This window comes from Tachysurus fulvidraco, chromosome 15 (genome assembly GCF_022655615.1).
Source record: "Tachysurus fulvidraco isolate hzauxx_2018 chromosome 15, HZAU_PFXX_2.0, whole genome shotgun sequence".
NCBI classification, from domain to species: Eukaryota; Metazoa; Chordata; class Actinopteri; order Siluriformes; family Bagridae; genus Tachysurus; species Tachysurus fulvidraco.
Genome location: NC_062532.1, coordinates 16,632,729 through 16,655,127, shown reverse-complemented (window position 1 = coordinate 16,655,127; position 22,399 = coordinate 16,632,729). Strand labels below are relative to the sequence as shown.

General features: G+C 37.5%; 1 protein-coding gene across 1 annotated transcript in view; it reads left to right on the top strand.

The window, feature by feature from the left end:
- The window catches only part of fam171a2a (family with sequence similarity 171 member A2a), a 39,150-nt gene that overhangs the window by 5,671 nt on the left and 11,080 nt on the right, over positions 1–22,399 (top strand). The window contains exons 2-3 of the mRNA XM_027139088.2: positions 9,809–10,036; positions 14,886–14,978. Of these exons, the coding sequence (XP_026994889.1) occupies positions 9,809–10,036; positions 14,886–14,978 (321 nt within the window). The remainder of the gene's footprint in view (positions 1–9,808; positions 10,037–14,885; positions 14,979–22,399) is intronic.

Sequence of the window (22,399 nt, the reverse complement as noted above, 5' to 3'; positions counted from 1 at the left end):
ATTAGCCTTAGTTTATGTCCAGGATCAGCCATTCAACTCTCTATGAGTTAGCTGAGTAACTTTCGCTTGGTCTGCTTTAGTTGTATGTGATTACTGGTCAGTTTCATCAAAACTGGTAAATGAAAAAACATTCAAGTTTTTTATAGGATTTAGAAGCTTTACAGCTACATTGTGAGATTTAGGTCTAACTAGGACGAGGGGGAGACCAGATCCCGGAACTACAGCGGAACCTAATGACTTTTTTCTTTCTTTTTTTTTTCTTTGAAAGGGATACACTTAATTTTGCCTTTACACTGAGGTAAAAATTGTAGCTAGGTTATTGGACTTTTAACTTTTAACATGCATGAACGAATGCTACCTAAAAATCCTGCCTACTTTGTGTCCATAATAAAGAAAATTCTTGGATATTATGGTACTGTATTCTTTTTTTAGTTTAATATGGTTATGGCATCCAGCCCAGTGACATTTCCATCATTGTTGTAGACAGATTTTTGCCACTAACAGCCTGAAAACATGGCTATGAACCCTCTATCCACAAGCTAAACCACTGCTCCTGGTACAACTTACCCAGACCTCAGAGTGACAGATTGGTGTGTATGATATAAAGTCACCACTGCCACTGTTATTTTTACTGGAAATATATCATGAAGTTTGAAATGGTAGAGGGAAAGAGTCAGAAATGAATTTTATCTGGAGTTGATTTATGTTTTTCCATAAATCCACAGCATAACCATAAACACACAGCCTCATCCACTGACATCAAATTCACAACGATTTTTATTGCCTTAATTTTCATCATAAATTTACTAGCTAAAGAAACAGCTTCCATAACATTAAGTTACTTGTATATTATTTGTCATCAAATGATATTTAACTTGACTATAAAGCTTGTTTTTTGTTTTTCCTTCAGATCGTTAGCATGAATTTCAACATCAAGCTAGTGTTTTGATGGCATGCCTGTTTGCATACCTTCATGCTGCTCATTATATGGTATAGAATAAATTAGCAGACATATATTTTACAAATAAATTAGAGGATTTACTGACTGTCTAGGACTCGTACTGTCTAGGACAGTACTTGTACTGTTGGGGCAGTGGTGGCTCAACTAGTTAAGGCTCTGGGTTGTGGATCGGAGGATTGGAGGCTGCCACTGTTGGGCCCTTGAGCAAAGCCCTCAGCCCTCCCTGCTCCAGGGGCGCTGTATCATAGCTGTCCCTGCACTCTGACCCCAACCTCCTCAGTTGGGGTATGTGAAGAAAAGAATTCCACTGTGCTGTAATGTATAATAAATATGTAAGTATATATTATAAAGGCTTCTATGCCTATGTAATTAGCCTCTATGTATTCACTTCATATTGCTAATTTTTGCATATGCTAAAATACACTAGCGACTTTTTGCTGTGACTCGGTTAATTATCCTGCATTGTTTTGACCCAAATGATTTCCATTTGCAAGATTATGTGGATGCAATGATTCATCAAAAAAAAAAAACACAGAAAGTTACATCTGGAACATATGAAGTTGGTTAGTACACTCTGAGTACACAACTAAACAGTTACTGATTGATTTTCATATTACATCTCCGGCCGTGGCCAGTTTGCACAAGTTTTGTTCTTAGTGGTGTTCAGCTTTTATCCACTGTATGCATCTTCTTTCCTTCTTCTTTTAATGTTTTTTCATGCGGGGTCTTCAGATGCATTCAGATTTACATACTTTATGAACTAAAATACAATTGGCAGAGAGATGGTTCCTTGTCAACTGACCTTCAGGTTATAAACCTGAAAGATTGAGACCTACTTACATGTAATAGAGGCACAAAAACTGAAATATTCGATTATTGTTTAGATTTCTAAATAATGAAATTGCACCATTTAATAAAATTCAAATTCAAAGTGTTTATTGTCATACGCACAGACAGAAAGCATGTTTCCCTGCACAATGAAATTCTTACTTTGCGTCCACACTAAATGTCATACAGTAAAGTAAAAATAAAAATGTGTGAATGAAAAATGAAACAAACAAAAACAAAACAAAAATACTTACGAATGAGAGGAAATGTCACAGCCTTATGGACACCCCGGGTTCTCGTGTCCTGTTGGCATGCTGTGCAGATGTTTCAAACCTTGAGGCAGAGGCTGCTGACTCAACTCGCTGCTGGGATTCATTTCCTCCCAGAGGAACTGTAAACCCTTTTATGAAGCCTGGAAATCTCTCCACTCAGCGATCCCACATCCACACCTTTACGAATAGAGTGTGTGACATTTTCATTAAGTGATCATGATTAGAACGGACAAAACTGAAAGCCTAAGGCCAAGATCACTTGGTGTAGCAGTGTGGGGAGAAAATCTAAATTGTGCCTTATTTACCAAATCTGAAGGGAAGAGAACCAGTAGTAATTGACCCTCACTGCAACTACTAGTAATGAGATGATGTCATCTATGATGATATAAAGGGCCAGATCAGAGAATTCAAGGAAACGCATATCTAGTAACTTTCTGTCTGTTTGTTCATGATAAAGTTAAACAACAAAAATAGTTTTGTAAGGTATGACTTACTCATTTTTCAGGTTTTAGGACAAATCTCTGCAGCACTCTTTTCCACATGCAGTCACACCTGTAGCAGTTTAAGAAGTCTTGGCATTTCCTTTGACAGAGTCTTTGGAAATCTTTCGAATGATTAAATTCAATCCATTGGAATGAATGTCGATTTTTGCCAGTTCAAGCTTCCTGAAGCATTAAAATGAACTGTTATTTCTGTTAGTCAAATATTTGTTTATATACGTTACTGAACTCTCAAAACTGATCTAGAATTATCTAGAACAGCGTGGCAACAAGGAGAATTACATGTTTATATGAATTTGTTTCGATAGTAACAGATAGTTTATTGCTACATTGCACATCTAAGGGTACATGCAAGTCACTTAGGAAGTTTTTAGAAGTTAGAAAGTTTAACTTAGAAAGTTTTTAGACTGTAGGTACAGTATTTGTAGTTTGTGATCTAGTGAACTAGTATCGATGTACTTATTGCTAGAGTCTTCAAATGACTTTTATTAAGTTGCTCAAACTCTTTTCCCCCAAATGTAAATGTCCAATCTTTAACAACGAAAATATACAAACTTGTTATTTATTCATTCCACAGCATTAAGCTATAAATGTGGTTATATATGAATATAAAAGTTACAGTTTATTTATATTGCTGTTGTGTAAAAGAAATAACAGGTTTGCACTTATTGTGCTATATTGCATCACCCCTTTCCTGATTTTTTTTTTGCTGATTTTTTTCCATAACAGTGATTTATTCCGTGCGCTTAATTTCAGCCCTCCTGAATTCTGCATGGGCTTCTGCTAGAATTTCAGGTTCCAAGCAGCAGTGAGACTCATCGACTTGTATTTGAAGCTAGGTTCTTTAAAAACATGTCCAGGTGTTGCTCTGTTTTTTTCCCCATGTGGTACAAAGATGTCCTGAATCTCCCTTTCTTCAGTGCACTTCTCGTCCTCAGTGAAAGCTGGATTAGTGAGTGTTGCTGAACTGGGGCTGATGGCTTCCAGCTGGAGCAAAAGTGCCATGAGAAGGCAATCAGGGGATTTATTTGCTGCATGCTCTCCTCCAGGCCCTCCCAAAGAAGAGACGAACGAGCTTTTTTGAAGAGCAGCAGGAACGATTCAGTATATCCTATCATTATGAGCTAGGATAAACGTTGCTTAACAGGTGTGGTACTGTGATAGCTTGCGTATTGTTGACATGAGGAAAAAAATGACTTCAACTCACTGACTAGAAACATAACTTCACCAAGCAATAGAAGTAGACAGTAAATGACTTTATTTTATTGATAGAGCATGGATGGAAAAATCATGATTTCTGGGCTACAATTTTGTTTTTCTGTTGTTGGAGTTTGAGTTCTTTTCTTGTTTGGTTGGTCTGTATTTATTTGTTTGGTCTGTATTTATACCATTAAAAAGCATTCAAGCTCACTTTGCTTCCTCTTGCATGGTTTGATAGCCAAAATCTAAAAATATAGTGTTGATTATGATATGAGAAAGAAACTGTAAAAGGCTATAAAATAATTGAAGATTTATATAGTCTAAGTACAGATAAAACTGAAAAGAACGTTTACAAGAAGTGGCATGGAAATTATCCGGTCATTTACAGATATTTCTACTAAATATGTCATTCAAGAGTGAAAATGCCACATATAAAAGCCATATGACTTTGAAGGGTTTTGGCACACATTTGGTTCATGCTTTTTAATATATAAGCATATAAAAAAATATAAGCATAAAAAAGGAATGCAATTTAGGATAAAAAAAAATAAACCAAAACCAAAAGGAGATAGATAAATAAAAAAGTATAAACTATATAAAACAAACTATAGAAAATATGAAAATATATACATAAATATACATATACATAAATGTGTATGGTTTTTAAAGAAGTGTCCAGGTGCAGTAAGGTGTGTAAATAGTGTATATAGTGTATAAAGTGGCACTGTGCTGTGCAAGTCCAGAGTTAAAGTGTCAGTGCAAAAAAGGTGTGCATAAAAACAGTGAAGATGGAGAGAGAGGTTCAGTACTAGATCTTGGCCTGTGGGAAGAAGCTTCTCCTCATTCTCTCTGTGTTTGCTTTCAAGGAGCGGAAGCATGTCCCTTAACGCAACAAAGAAAAGAGTCCATTGTTGGGATGGCTGAGATCCTTTACAATCTTCCTGGCTCTGGTCCGGCACCACGTGCTGTAGATGATCTGCAGGTCATCTTCGTCTTTTTGCTGCTTCGTTATTATATGGCCATGCTGTCTGTGTGTGGTCAATGGCTGCATCCGACTCCAGCATGAATAAAGATGCTATGCTACTGGAACAAACCAACAAATATCTTTCAATTGACCCATGATGCTTTGAGCATCTTTTGGCAGGCAGTTACGGGTTATAGGAAACGACAGTTTTAGCGTAGGTCAGAACATCTGTGCACTGATGTGATTATGATTACTCATCAAAATCCAGTAATCCACACTGCAAAAAAGGATACAATAGAAAGTTCTAACATCTTGATTAGAGGTAGATTTTTTTGAAAATTTCATAGATTATTATTAACAAATTAAAACACAATTCAAACTAAACTGTATGGTCAAATGTTTGTGGTATTATAACTCTTTGCTCTTTTGGAAATATTTCCCTAGTCCCTGGGGTGTGGCTGTGGGGATTTGGGATTATTCAGCCAAATTCGTATTGTCAAGGAGGTGAGAAGCTCAGGGCTGCATTTGGTGTTTAGTTCATACCAAAGGTGTTAGGTGGGGTTGAGCTCAGGATTCTGTGCAGGACACTTGATTAATTATTCTCCAAATTTGGCAAACCATGTGTTCGTGTCTTTCGCTGGTGCACAGGGGCATTGTCATGCTGGACCTCTTAGTTATAGTGAAGGGAAATTGCCCTATCAGATTAATTTTATAGTAGATTGGTGTATAGTTTATATACCAACATTTAACATGTACATTCAAGGCATTTGAATGTCATATATCCTTATCCGAGTAACTTATAGAAGTGCTTTTGAAGTCTCTATCATTTAATACAATTATACTAGCTCACTAGACCACAGTCCAAGAATACCATCAGTCTAAAACCGGTGGGAGGAAATACAACAAAAACACAATAAAGAAGAAGAAAGGAAGAAGTACAAGTAGTTCATTAGATGGCCAGTAACTCAGCTTGACACCTAGGAGAAGTTTATTTCACCATCTAAGTGCCAAGATAGAGAAGAGTGTTGAAGATGGCTGGATCATTCGAGCAGTGCTGAGGCAGCATGATGCAGTTCAGGGAGTGATAGGATGCAATTTTTATACACAGCAGAGCAGTTTTAACCTGCTTGTCCATTTTTTTATTTTATTAATTTATTTTATTTTTTACTTTTTCTTTACTTGGTTCAGAGTTTGGGTTACGTATGCAAAACATATCAGCTGTATACTGTTATTACAATATCAGAATACAGTATCAGTTGTATACTGATCTTACATAATCCAACAGGCACTTATTTTAATTGCAGAATCAAAGATACACAATGCATTTTTAATGAAGAGGAAACAATTTTAATCTTGTAAATTGTAGTACTGGGCAGAATGTTAGCAAAACAGGAGCTGATCTTCATGTAGCAGAAGGATCTTGGAAATAACTTGACAATGGATGATTCAAGTAGTGGATGGGAAATGGATTTATATACAGGAAACTCTGGCTGTGAAAGACATTAAAATGGACATTCTTTGAATAGTGCCTTCCTTTCTCATTATCTGTAAACAACATAAAAAGTGCAAGGATGCTAATCATGGATTCAACAAATCGATCTGTATTTTTTATTATTATTATTTTATGGCTACATTGATTTGACAATGTATGTCACTAAAGGTAGTATACATTTGGCTTAGTCATAACATTAGCCTAGCTAAGATAAAAAAACAAACAAATGCTAGCAAGCAAACACAATACACTTTTCATTGTGAGTGAAAGTAAAAACAATAATTTATAGCTAATTTAAAGGCTTTATTTCATTAGCTAGTATTAACAGATTTAAGCTTAGGACATATTTAATACTCATTTTACTTAAGTCCTGCAAAGTAGCAATACCTGAGCTTCAACTAAATAATATTTTCTTTTCTTTACTTCAATATCAAATATCCTGTAGATAAAAATATTAGCATGGCAACTCAATTGACTAACAGGGAACGATAATGTAAGGCATGATGTGAATATACTTCTGGGAGTAGTTTGTTTCTCCTTCTGACAACTTTAAATAGGTGATACTTTATCTTTGAGGTTTAAATTCAACAAACCATTGTGGTCTAGAGACAGTTAAAGTGCAAGTTCAAATGTGCTAGATTTACAGTTGTGTGCATACTATAAATAAAATATAGATCTACAGAAGGATATGTGCTGTAACAAGATATGGTTAATACTATATAATACTATAAACAGTAATTTACAGATATGTATGTTCTATTAATATAATATACAAATGAATATATATGTACTATGAATATAATGTACAGATGAATATATATATTTTCTGTTAATATAATATACAGATGAATTTACTGTTTATGTGCTATGAACATTAATATACAGATGTCTATTACTATAAACTAAAATTTACAGAGGGTGTGTGCTATAAACAAAATATATTGTTATTACGATAAACCGAAATATACAGGAGGATATGTACTATGATCATAATATAATATATTGCTGTTATTATGAACAGAAATTAGGTGTGTATAAACAATGATAAGGCAATGCCGAGCACCAAAAAGTGTGTAAAAGACAAGTGTGTAAATGAGCATGATTTTATGTAACAGTCCATTAGTGCAATAACGAATTGTGTGGTGTGATTGAGCAAATGTACAAGTGATCAGAAGTTTTAGTTTAGACAGTCCATTAACACAATAGCATAGTGTAAGGTGAGTGTGGGTTTTGAGGGGGGGGTGTTTGACAGTAGAATGAAGGACAGTAGGATCAGCGAGTGGCAGAGTTCAGTAAAGAGACAGCTCTACGCTGCTACCATGGAGCCACTGGGTTTTTGTGCTAAAATTCTGTTTTCTTTCTGCTTTCTAGAATGTTCTTGTTGGACCCCGGTATATGTTATAAGATTAATAAGCTAGAAGTGTGGAGGGTTAGTATAATAAAATCAGCAGGTGCCTCATATCAAAAATATTTTTATTTCTGTTCAAAAATCAACCGTAAGCCAAGAATCAGGCACACTTTGTTATCGCCACTGTGATATATGATACAGCGCCTCTGGAGCAGGGAGGGTTAAGGGCCTTGCTCAATTGCCCAACAGTGGCAGCTTAGCAGTGCTGGGGCTTGAAACCCAACCTTCCAATCAACGACCCAGGCCCTTAACCGCTTGAGCCACCACTTTCGTGGATGCAGTTGTTTTGTATTAAAGACACAAAAAAAAAAACAGGCAGAGTAAAAAAACAGGCAGAATTAGAGACACACAAAAGGAATACAGGATCAAAGGCAAGACCAGAACAGAGATAAAAAAAATATAAGGCTTGGCATATCAGGGGAAAGGTTCACTAAAGGATATGTCATGATTTGTGTGAATTTGGAATTTGGAATCAGGTGTGGGAAGCTGAAGTGTGACAATTCGGAGCTGTAGGCCATTTGTAAGTTTGTACTGAATTATAGGAAGTAGTATAGGAAGTGGTGTCTGTTTCCTATTCCAGGATTAACGTGAGACCAGGTGTGCAGTTGGTACTGTATTACTGTGGAAATAAACTGCATACCTCTTTTAATGGTACTGATGTTTTAGATATGCACAGTTTACATGAATTCCTCTCATGAGAATGAAGAGAGCCACTGTCCTAAGAGCAATTAAGAATCTTTTGGTTTAATGATGAACTCATATTTACTCAATGTTTAAAACAGGTACAATGATCATGTAGGATTATTCAGTCAAAAGGTGTGAAACACATTCTTGTAAACTCTTTTTACAAAAGCATTTTGACCTCTAATCAATGCCAGTATAAATCAATAGATTCTACCAAAAAGCCAGAGGCAAAGAAAACATCAGAAGTGATCTTTGCACACCGGAGTTATTTACATTTTCAAGTCCTATTTCCTGGATTTATACAAGCAGCATGCCTCCTGACTCTATTCTTCTCACCTCAGGTTTGGAATCACTATTAACAACATTGCCAAAAAAAGACCTTTTCGCATTTTGCATGTATTGATTAGGAATGGGCAATAGTGCAGTTCTACTTGCATAAAGGCTTCTTTGAATCAGGCCTCTGATAGCTTCAGGGTATTGGAAGGGTACTTCAGATGGGGAGTATATCGATTTGGATAAGTCACTTTCTGGAGCAGAACTGTTCACTCTGTGTATGGTAGTGTTCCTGGGGATCTTCTCGGGAGATCATTGCTTTGGAAAACAGTGAACACAAGCAAATCAGGCTTGGCTTCAAATGAATTGTCTGTGTTTACACAGGGTTGGTTGTATCTGACTTGAACAACAGAGTAAGGTGCACTTCAGGAGTGCTCCACACTGTGTGATCCTCTCATGTGAACAAGGCAAATTCTTAAATATCTTGCACAGTGTGGTGTCAAAACAGAGTGGCCAGGGAGATCCGTAGTTGCATCTCTGCCAAGAAAAGCGATGATGAGATATTATGCTCCATTAGTTAGCCTGCTTCTAAATTATATGCTCATTATAAGATATTTAATATTTCCGTATTGTTATGAATGATGTTTCAGAACAACACTAACGAATGCAATTAATATAATGCATCCTAACAGGCAATGTATGTAATTTTGGATGGATGGATGAATTAATAGATTGATGGAAAGATAATGGGTGAATAAGATAGGTGGTATGGTTGGATGGATGGATGGATGGATGGATTAATGGATTGATGGATAGATAATGGGTGAATAAGATTGGTGGTATGGTTGGATGGATGGATGGATGGATGGATGGATGGATGGATGGATGGATGGATGGATGGCAGTATGGATGGATAGGCACTGGGTGGTTAAATGTGTGGGTTGGTATGGATGAATGGATAATGGTTGGATGAAATGCTTTTTTTGATTGGATGAAGAGATGTGTAGTGGTGGATGAGCTCTGGGCTACTAATGTGGATTGATGAACAGATGGTTGAATTGATAGGAGGGTGTGATGGATGGGTGGACAAAAAGGATAGTGGTAGCTTTTAGAGATCTTCACAGCTAATCAGAAGGTTGATTTTTTTAATCTCATTTGAAACTTTAAGGTTAAATAATTCATGTCTATCACCCTAACAATTGTCTATTTCTTTCTCTATCCCACAGAAGTGTTGATTAAAGTCCAGATCTTTGACAACGGTGACCTTTCATCTCTGAAAGAAGCTGCAGTTCAGGTGCATGGGAACCAATCCATCTTGGCATCTGGCCTCACAAGGGAGGACGGTATTGTCACGGTTAACTTCCTGTACCGCCCAGGAACTTGGGTCATTGTCTCAGCCTCCAAGCATGGATTTGTGACCAACTCCGCACCTTGGCATGCCAACCGCATCCCCTGTAAGTGGCACTTATTATTACACTCTTTCTGGGTTATAACTACTAATATCCAAACATGTATCCGGTAAGTAGCCTACCGGAGCTTTTAGAGCAAGTTAAATTTGTATTTATATGCAAGATTTTTACATAAAGGAGAGAGAAGGACCTACACAATCACACAAAAACAGGCAAAGTTATAGCTTAAATATGATGTGGTGAGGCTCCTCTGTAAGAACCATGCTTCTGTTACATGAATCATCTTCACGTGATGCCCATGGGGTACTTACACTGAACATGTTTCTTATTGTGTCATTTAATACAGCACAGGACCTCAACGGACTGCATGCACTTGAACTGACCTCTTCTGCTATTTCCATGCCTTTCTGTTTAGATACTAAAAGTTCCAAGTTAAGATCTACATCCCAGACAAGGTTATGGAATCTGAGCTTTGTACTTAAACAGGCTTGTTAACAGCACTCTTGTTTAGGTGCTATGAACCCTACCAGCTGTCGTGTTAACCTCTCTTTTGTCCTCCTTTTTTTTTTATGTCCACACTTTCATATATTAATGCTGGTTTTATGTGAAATGGAAAGCGAACTTCTAATTACTGTAACATGATAAATTGTCTGACCACAGTATAATTGTCGGATTAAAATGTTTACTAAGGCCAACTTTAAGCTCTCTGGCATCATTAATTTTTGTCAGTCAATTACCTCATGCTGTGACTGGTCACAAAATGTCTCAAATGTTTAGAAACATTCCAGATGCTAGTTAAAGCTAGATGTCTGGCTCAGGTAGCAAGACATAGTACGATATTGAGGTTAATGCTTGTTCAGAATTTTTTGCTCATTGGAAATCCTTAAAGGGTAGATATCTATATATTAAAGTATAGGTGGCAAGTTGTCAACTTTGCTGGATCTCCATCCAGATCCAATGACACCCACACTCCACACTGTGTTAATACACCATGCCTATTAAGCAGCTAAATCAGGTCTGGGTTCAGTGCTGTCTGCACCACCAGCTGGATGTCATTTAGTTATACATACTCCACTTTTAGTGGCAGCTAAAAATGTGGCCCACCCTCACAAGTTGGTGTTGGTGTATCCCGGCTGCTGTGTACAAGCATTTCTACTGTGGCTGTATTCCCTCGTGGGAAAATTGCACACATTCCCAACTCTAATTTCCACTTCAGTCATGCCACATTAGGCAGTGCGGGCCTCAAATGTTTATAATGACCACAGGTGGACAAGAGTCCAAGATTTTTCAAGTGGTTTTTGTGATGTTGGTGTTTTGGGGCATTTGTAGTCTCACTGTAGAAGTTTTAAATGTAAAGCTGTCAAACTGCCTAATGCCATGTGTTTTGATTAGATTATATTTTACAGTTGTGGATGCTGATATCCAGTTTTAGTGTGTATATTAGCTGAAATGTCAATATACATGGAATTACATCCACCTTAATGAACACTCCAGATTCTTTTGCAAAACCACCATTTATCCATTCAGGCTGTTTTAACACCTTCACTACCTCCTGATCCACTTCCCAACCAGGAGCCTGAATCCAGTCCAGTCATTATAACATTCACACAACTTGACTTCTAGTAAACATTATTTTTTTCTAAATCAGCTACTTAAACTGCTCATTCATCAGCATTTTTTGCAAGCTTTCGTCATCTTTTCTGCATGCACCTCTGACTGTTATTTTCCTGATTGCTTACTTGCTTTTGGCTTTTAGCTTTTTTTTGCATTTTTAATTTTCTTGTTTTATTCTTAAAGCAAGTATTGATTATTAGGACACTGTACTAGAGGTGTATAACTAACTACTTGCCATAGACTAATGATTAGTTAGTTTAATAAGAAAAAAAGATACATTTAATAAACAATGTAATATTAAAAACACAACACAAATATAAAATAAATCTAATATAAATAAATGTATAATATAAAAATATCAGATAATATTTTGTTTTGTCTGTTTATATATAAAAGTGTGAAAATTGCTTCATTTAGGTTGTAATTATTAAAAAATGAAATCCAGAAAAATACAAATTCTCAATATCTCAGAAATGAGTATTGTGACATTATATCACCATTTCCCAGGCCCACACTGTACTTTTCCGTATATTCTCACTAATGTGCTTACTTGCTAATTCTCACCCAGCTCTCCCCTATCATACAACAATCACAAGTCAAGAGGCATGAAAATGCTTTTTCCATGACACACACACAGACAGACACACACACAGACAGACAGACAGACACACACACAGACAGACAGACAGACAGACAGACAGACAGACAGACAGATAGATACCAGAAGTGCAAAATGTAGCAGTCGTGCAAAAGTACAGATAAATATCTAGCATATTTACAGAAAGTGGTATATATGAAAGCATATACAGCAAATAAATATAAAGGCTATAACAGTGCAGAGATGTGTGGACATCATTAAGAATTACAGAATTACAGAAATGGCTCTAAGACTATGGCATTGAATAGGAATGTGCAGAGTGAAAGGTTACAAGATTACAAGATTATGACATTTAAGGACACATAAACCCTGATGACCACATTTGTTGATCTGCTGCTTCACAAGGCTGCAAAACAATGTCAAAGAAAAACACTTTCTATCCTCTTCTGCATACATGGGCTCAACAGATGCACATGATTGGGTACTGTAGTTGTGACAGGGGAGAAAGTTTACCACAATCTTTCTCAACCATTGAACATGTCCTGTCTTTCCCCCTTGGCCCTTGGCCAAGGATGTTAGTGGCATCATCTGGATTCAAACCCAAATGCTTCTGTTTCATCACTGAGCTACTGTGTATTATATTTAAGTCCATTTTGGCACCATTGAACATAACGTGCTAATTCAAGACTAGGAAGTTTTCTGTAACATTAAATGAAAGCCAGCTTCGTTTCCAAAGTGGAGTCCTTTTGTCTGACGCCTTATTGTTCATCTGCGTGCCACATGTTGGTGTCTGTCAGCTTTATTGTGTCAGCAAATAGCAATGTGCTTTCTGTATTAAAGAGTGTTATGATTTGGAAGAATGTGTTGCTGTTAAAGCTGCCGTTTCCATGGCAAGATGAATACAGAGAGCCGCTGTTGGTGCCGGGCTGGTGCGGAGGCAAAAATGGGACAGTGAGTCAGCTGTTTAGAGGGCAGCTTTTTCAGGCTACGTATTTGCACAGGGACACGTGGAGATGCTGAAACCTGCCCTCCTTCTCTTGTCTTTAATTAATGATAGTGGAGGCAGAGTCCTGAAGTGTCCCAGTGTCCTGAAGCCTGGAAGGTTCTCCTGCTGTTCTGCAAATCTGTGCATGTCACGCAAAGCCAGGGAGTGAGTCATGCTCCAAGAGGAGGCTTTGCTCAAAGAGCTCACTGTTTAGTGAGATCTGATCCTGAGAGCTTTATTTTAAAGACCTATGAACAATAGAATTGCTCTCTTGCTAAGATCGAGGCCCTCTGTGTCATTGGTTCAGTTTCACTTGCCTTCCGTGTTGGTTTTGGAGAACATTTTGTCCTCCCACATCTTGCCCACTATCTTTCGAAAGCTCTCAAGTTACTCACTTTGTCTCTTAAGTATCATTCCTGACTTAAGTAGCCTCAGGTTAGCTTTCTTTATGTCTAATGTTATATTTCTATTACAGTCTCCCACTGTACCCACTGAGAATGCATTGAAAACAGCACACTTTCTCCTGATAGTAGCATCTGTGCCATTGATGTGTGTAAATCCCATGTCCTGAAGCATAGGTTTAATATCCAATGTGCAGAACGTCTTATAAATTATTATTATAATTATTATTATTATAGTAAATAAACTTTGTCAGATCATCCTTCATTTAGGCTCATTAAACTTTAGGCTCATTATAAATGTGTTTCTATATTTATTTATTTGAATTATTTATTTATTTTAATTCTTAAATTTTCACTAACACTACACATTTTTTTTAATTATTATTAGAATTATGTATAAGCCTTTTTTTTTCAGATGTTGAATTTTGGATTAAATCTACTTATTAATCAGACAAACCTTCACGGACTCGTGTAGGTTCCTAGAAAATGGCTTCAAATAAAATCATCCCTCTATATGATTTTAAAGTGATTTCCTGTTCTGATCCACAAGATTGAGAGCTCACTGTCCAGTGAACAGTTTAGTGATTATTTTATCCTGCACTTGTTTTCATGGCATGATTCAGACCAGGGAAACTATAGCTTAGTGGTACGCACACTTGAGAGTTTGGTTCCCTGCTGTGCTCTGAGTGCACAGAGTTTGCATCTTTTCCCTGTGCTTCCTCCAGTGTTTCCTTCAGATACTTCAGTTACCTCCCCAGTCCAAAGATATGTGCTGTGTGTGTGTGTGTGTGTGTGTGTGTGTGTGTGTGTGTGTGTGTGTGTGTGTGTGTGTGTGTGCGTGTGCTAGGGTTTATCCAGGGTGTCCCCCAAGTTCCCTGAGGTAGACTCCCTGTTCCCTGCAAGCCTATGTAGAATAAGCAGTACAGAAATTGGATGAATGATCTCAGACCAGAAGACATTACTGGCCTTAGCTCTCACATAACACTTAAAAATATTTTTCTTTTCTTTCAGAACAGTACAAACACACAAATGTCATCATATCAAGTTCAACTGAAACTGGAGTATTAAGTAAATCTCAACAGGACGTTGCATCCACCGTACAAGTATCTGTGTTGGGTGTAATTAAATAAACAATCGTTTCTAAAAGAAGCGCATGAATAAAAATCTGCGATTTGCCTTGCAGCTGGCACAACTGTCAGAGCTGCTGTTGTAGAAAATGAATCAACGTCTATCATGAATCAGTAAAAATGGTTTCAAGTGTTTTCTAATTTTCGTTCCTCTATTTCTACTGTCTAGTGTATGCATCAGTGAGCCTTTATCTGCTTCCCCAAAGGCCAGCTACACTGCTTCTCTATGATGACGTGGTTCAGCTCCTGCTTGGTTCTCCAGGTGAGTAAAGCTCTATCAGATTCCCATTATAATGTTTCAGTGCACCAAGCTGATCCACTTTTCTGCATTGCCCACATTTTTCCAATCTCCACTGTAGCCTCTGATTCCTTTTTGAGGTGCTTTGTTTTGAGATGCTTTTCAACTCACCATGGTTGTAAAGAGTAACTATTTGAGTTACTGTAGTCTTGTGAGCTCAAACTGGTCTGGCCATTGTCCTCTGAACACTCATAAACTAGGCATTCAACTGCTTATTTTGTTTTCCACAGCATTCTGAGGAAACCAGCATCCATTTTCCTCCTTTCTGATGTTTAATATAAGCACTAACTTAAGCTCTTGATTGTATCTGCATGATTTTAAGTGTTGCACTGTGGCCACATGATTGCACGTTTTATTTTAAAATTTATTTGTAAATGCTGTAAATAATAAAACAGCATGCATATTTTTTCCCTTTGCTATAGCTTAGGCTGGCTTCCAAATTAAACAAACTTATCAAGGAAACACACATATGCTATGCAGAAACAGCTGTCAACCTAAGCAGTTGTCTCCCTCCTGGAATAAAAGGGGTAGTTGCGATAGCAATGTTGTGAATATTGCAGTGTGCCACGTTACCAATTCTTAGCACAGGCAGCGAACCGAGCTTTTCTGCAATAATGTCGATTAGCAAGTAGGGAGTTCTCAAAGAAATTATTGCTTCTTCTGCTGCTCTGGTGTGAGCATTGCTGATGTGTCCCTCTCATGCAATAAACACCTCAATCTCATCTCTCCAGAAGAGCTCGTGGATGCATGCAGGGGAAAAAACTGAGGTGTGCAATTAATGTGGTGTGAATCAGGCGATCTGGAAAGCATTTTCAGGCTTCTAAGCACAATGAATGTCCTGTTAAATTTACACTCATTATCAAACTGTCTAAGCTTCGCATGCTTTAGCACGCAGTTGCGGGGTGTAAAAAAGACTAAGAACCCTTTCCTTGTGGGTTTTGTGCTTGTAAAACAGCCTGAGTGGCTTTGATAGTTTTAGCCCATGGTTAGGCTGCTGCTTGGTGATTGGTGTTATTGAGGGAATTATGGCTGTGTGATAATGCTAGGCTTTATTGAATGGTGTTTTTTATTAGCAGGAGGTCAGAACTGCCTTGGAAAATAGAGCTCAAACAAAATAGAGCTCAGCTGAATGCTGAGTTTTCTGAATATTATTTGTATTGTATGTGTTATACATTATTACATGATTTTCATGAAGAGTTTATTGCTGTTTACCCTATTATCAAACACGATGTCATCGCTTTGCAAAGGAAATGAAACACAGTGCTTCCCATCACCTCAGCCTCAGTCTTTTCCTCCTGACACAGCTTCTTTTTGTCCGATTTTTATCTGTTTAACAAGCGTCCTTCCACATGCTGCTGAATAGCTGCTGGAGCTCTGGGGCCTGAGTAATCGAGGCTGTTTTGCCTGATTGCACCCACTGCTGTTCATTGATTATAGTCAGACTCGTTTAAAAGAGAGCACTGTGTTCACTCGTTATTCTGAATGACAGCTCTCCACTCTTCTCTTAAGAGGGTCTGTCAGTTGAGAATGACAAACTACTCTCACGCAGTATTATAAAGAAGCCATTTGTATTGTTTAAAGGGCTTTCTAGATGTATAATAATCAAACGATTTAGAAGAGAACTTTAAAAGAAACTGTAATTCACAACATTGCATCCTAATGTTTCATTTCTTAAATTCAAGTTTGTAAGTCACACTGATGGTACTGTCTTATTGGTTGTCAAACCTCTACAGACAAAAGATTGTTTTTGTAGTTCATTATTAACAGATCCTTGACCATAACATGAATACTATATGTCCAAATGTTTGTGAACACCTAAGAAAAAAGTGGATTTTGGACCATGGCTGTGGAGGTTTGCCCATTTAGTTACAAGAGCATTGATATCAGATGAGGAATTCTGGGGTGTTCCATTCATTCATCCATTCCGTACTACCTCGGGTCACGGGGAGCCTGTGCCTATCTCATGCGTCATCGGGCATCAAGGCAGGATACACCCTGGACGGAGTGCCAACCCATCGCAGGGCACACACACACTCTCATTCACTCACACACTCACACACTACGGACAATTTTTCCAGAGATGGGATTTGTGGAGTACATTTGAGTTGTTTCATACCGAGTTTGACAAACCATGTCTTCATGGGTCTTGCTTTGCACAAGGACATTGTCATTCTGGAATATGTTTGGGTGCTTTAATTCCAGTGAAGGGAAATTGTAAATCTACAGCATACAAAGACATTCTATACAACTTTTTTGTCAAACATTTTATGAAGACCTACTACAGGCATGATCAAGTGTCAATAAAAATTACAGAATGTATATTTCCAGTGCTCATTTTATGGATTGTGATACATACTATAGTTTTCTTCAACTGGATACCTGTGCAGTCTGAAAGCCTGTAATTAGTCTGAAAAAATGACTGACACAACAAATTTTAGAAGGGACTATTAAGTCCCAGAGAAAATCGGTTTATAATCATTACTTCCTTATGTAAATCTATTCAAATCTAAGAAAAGTTATAGCTATATGTTCTGAGTATATGAATAGACCTGTATGGAAAGGGTGTTATAGGTTTTCTCTGGCTGGATCCAGCTTTTAGTTTGAATGAAGAGACTGGAGCCCTCTATAACTATTCTCACATTGAAATCCATTTCCATGGCAACTTTGGCACAGAAATGCGCATGTTGCAAAAGACTGAGGCTGAAGAGAGGCCTGTTAAAATGCTGCACATCTCCACCATGGGGGCGGATGTGGCTTCTGGTATGTTGAACCAGCCTGAACTCTTGCATCCATGACACTTTTATCTCTGTGTTGTATTCTGGCAACTCTCTGCAATAATGAAAATTGCAGGTTATGAACAGAAACACCTGACCCTGTCATATACACCATCTGATGTAATGGAGTGTCACGGTTCTGCCAGGGTTTGGTCAATGCACTTTCCATCAAATGTACAATATTATAATGGTATATGGATATGGAGTGGATGCAGACAGACATAGTATCAGAAGCTGACCTTGATTAGTAGCTGTTGGATTAGTGGATGAGATTTGTTTCTGTTCTGAGACAACAAAAATGATTAGAACAGTAAGCGCTTACACAACCTTTATTGAATATAAATGTAAATACAACTCTGTAGAAATATTGTGTTTTATCCATCAGGGACACTGCACAAGGACATCTCTAGGCTATATCTGGTCCAGTTTTGTATTTGTAGTTTCTCAGTAGTTAAGTAGATACAGCAAGATACTAAACACTACTTTCCTTTTCAATGTAAGTTTAAAAGTTGGCGTGACTCACATCGATGATGTAACTATTTCTATATGATTATTGTAAGGTGGGATTACATCCTTGATTATCTTCAGGAAGGATGCAAGTGCAGTATGAAGGTTTCCGACTGCATAGTATATATTAAATCTAAAACGGTGTCCAAAATCATAATCCAAGATCAGGCATGGGCCAGGCGATTTGCAAACATCAACAATGGGTCAAAATCCAGTATAACAAATGGAAATCAGTATCAAAAACAAAATAACACTACAAGAGAAAACAAAGGCTTGTTAAGTTCAGACTGTTAATGTTGTAGCATCACCCCGCAGATGAGTGCATGGGACTATCTGTGATACCATTACAACTTTTTCCATATATGGAGGTGAAATGATCTTGACTCTTCCATCCCCTGTCATTCCATGCTGGATCAGTTCTGGATTACAGTGCTCTGGTTTCTCAGTGGAAGAAAAATAATAGGTCTGAACACTGGGCTTTGAGGAACCCATCAACCCTTATTGTGGTTTTGGTGGTTCTATAATGCTGATGTATGTTCAGTATAGAATTTTATATAATATATAATATTTCGAGTGGAACATTATCAAATTAAAAGATGATAGTCTAGGTCCCAGTCCCATCTATAATCTAAAATAAGATTCTTTACAACTATTCTACAATTCACATTTCTTCTCTTCCATGTTCTCATCTCTTGGCTTGTAGTGTGAGTCAAACCACCTGGCTCTTTTCTCAGATCCAGAATCAAGGAACAGGTTGTACTAGGTACTGACTGGCACCATGCCAGAGTCCTTTAATATTGTTTAGTACAGGCATGTAGTTTGCTTCACCTAGAGCAGGGAGGAATACAGATAAGGTACGATTCCCAGAAAAGCAATAGAGAGAAAGCTTGAAAAAAATTAAGGAAAACAAAATATCCAGCCTGCTGAATCCTGGAAAGATGCTTAGCTTGTCAGGTGCCAAACATATGAATCACTGATGAGTGTTGAAAGGCACAAGGACAAGGTACACAAATCCTAAAAGGACATTGTACCCATAAACCCCTTCACTGACCTTCTGATACTAGAACGTTTGTCTTGAGCTTTTGGCTAAATACCAGCAGAGTTTATATAATGAAGCAGTAGTCCCTAGACTTGGCAGTACTCCCACACATTAGCACAGAGGTTCATGGTTTATCTTAAGTAAGGTAAGCAAAGATGTTGGCAGAAAAAGAATGTCCCGTTCCTTAATGAATAGGAATTAGTATTATGAGAATAGCATTTGAATAAGTTTGCAACAAAGGGTTTTCTTAACATATTCAGCATGTTTTGCTTCCCTATTAAAAGACAAGGTCATTCTGTTAAGCAAGCTTGCTGTGCAAAAGCTATCAAAACAGTTTAGGGGCATCATCTCAAAAGGCAAGATGTTAATACCCAGAGCATCAGTAGAGGGGCTGGAAGAAAACATGCATTTTCAGGATATACGCTTGTGTATCTTTCCCTGCTTGTGTTTTTTTTTCTTATTTTAGTCAATCATTTGAGACAATCAGCTGCATAGTCCAGCACTCATTACTAGCAGTGGTAATTGTAAAATATCAGCCAGCTTGTGGATTATTTACCATGTATAAAAAAAAACTGCTGCTGCTAAAAGTGTTTGAATGATGAAACTGGAAAGTGCCTTTTTTGAATAATTTTTTTCAGTGGCATTGCATTATTATATGTTCGATTGATTGCACATTAATGAATACAAAGCATTTTCCTTTTGAAGAAGAAGGATGGGGATTCTAGGCGGTTTCAAAATCATTCCAGTTTTATATGTTTTCAGATTATCTCCTGTCTTTTGGCATATTGAGTTACGACTTGTACCTACGTTAAATTGCAGAGATACCAAGCAAAATGCATAAGGTTGGCAGGTTTTGAAGTGTAAATGTAGTCTTAGTAACTAAACATCACTGAATATGGTAGCAGTGTAATATCATGTAGAGATGAATCAAACTATTATATTGTACATGCCTAAGAGCCTCTCAAGGCCCAAAAATTTGTGGAAAACCCCTTGGTGAGATATCACTTACAGAGACAAAGATTGGAATACTAGCAAGCCTCTTATCAGTTCAGCCAACTGTTCTGCGACCGTGAAAAATATTGCGTCTACTGTACCTCCACTCTAAAAATCTTCATTTCATGGTGCACTCAATTGTTCTGTCACTTTGAGAACAGATGGGATGCTTCCATTCACCTTTGACCTTGAGCTTGTCCTTTCATCCAGCGTCCCTCTGCTGCATTAGACTAAACACAGAGCACTTCCACTTATTCATCTTTTCCAACAGCATGGCTCCCATGTCAGCAATCTGCACTTGTTTTCACCAAGTAATGTTCCTACCATTCTTTCTACAGACACTGTTAATGCTAGTAATGATAGTCCTGTTAGAAATAATGATGATTTGGCTGGTTGAATTGAAGAGAGTGCACTTTTGTGATTAATGTGAGTGCCGTGAGTCCCAGGGGTGTAGTAATTAACATTTGGGAGACTGATATTGCACTGTCGGTTAGGGCTTTTTTTAAGGGTTGAATTGTTTACTTCCACCATAATATTAAGCGATTGTGTTTTCTGATAGAAAATGATTGCAGCTATTCACAGTTGTTCCCATTATTTTACACAATGATATTTTAAATCTCTCTATTCTGAAGCTTAAAAACAAACTTTTTTTAAACAACAGTAAAAACGTTCAGGGTTCAAATGTTTTTGATCCATTGTGTCCTGACTTGCCCGGACCAGATCAACATGGCACTGTTCCTGTTGCAGACAGACAAGCTCTGTTCCATGGCAGAGAAAAGGGAGGCCTGAGAACTGGGCCCTGAGGAACCCCTTAACCCCAATAAGCTTCTTGTTTTCTGCATCACTGACCACAAAGACACAGGCATAGCCTAAGAAGTCTAACACATGAATGATATCAGGGACTTTGAAATAGTATAATGATAATTGTTGCAGTTCTTGCAAAGTAACCTTATTTGAGAGATCTTTAGAAAAGCTTTTCAGTGGTGTCTCAAGTGGTTAAGGCTTTGGGATGTTGATTGGAGGATCGGGGTTCAAGGCACGTGAAGCTTCCATCATTGGGAACTGCAGCGATTCCCTTATAATATATATGTTTGTGGTTGTTTTTCTTTTTTACTGCTAGCACCATAACTGTGTAAAGAGAAGCAAACCTAGGATACATTAAGTAAGGGTTAAAACATGACATATAGAAAAATAATCAACCAACCAACACGTTTTTTCTCATATGCTGCATCAGACTTAAAACCAGGGATAAAAATGGACCCAAACGCAGGACAGCTAAACGAAAACAGGATTTATTAACTTAAAAAACACGAAACAGAACGAACACAAAACCAGACATGAAGACAATAAATACTAATAATAATCAAGACACATAAGGGACAGGTGTGCAGAGGCAGGGAGAAAAAGATAAGGGCGTGGCAGACACGTGAACACCAAACATAAACAAAAAGGCACATGGCCAAAGTCCTGACAAGACTAATAATTGCATTTATATACAAAAATATTTAGCTTGAATATAACTTTTTCAATTTCTAGTTACATTTAATGATGTGGTACATCCAACAATTGTTTATTATATCAATTATAAACACTTTCCTCACATTCTATGGACGTTAAAAAGATAGGAACCGCCCAACACAATATCCTTTTTCCACAGACGTTCCTGTGACGGAAAACTTAAAGGCACAACCTTACCTATGTGAGTTGTATAACTCATGTGTTGTCAAATAACCCATTTTAAAATCAGTTTATTAAATAATTTTGTGGGCAGGGTACTGTACAAACACTGTATATTAGCTGTTAGTTTAGAAGCAATAACATATTACAACAAGTGCTTTAATATAAACCTGTGATTTGAATTACAGCTGGAGTGACATAAAAATTGAGTCAACACCTTGTGACCAATAACAATGAAGGGTGAATAATATGTAACTCCAGGTGTATTAGTGATGTAGTCTTGTGCATTTCCGAAAAGACATTCATATGATTTCTCCATATGTTTACCCATATGGAGAGAACCAGAAGAGCATCTGTGCCATTTCAGACAGCAGACATCCCTTTCTCTGGACCCA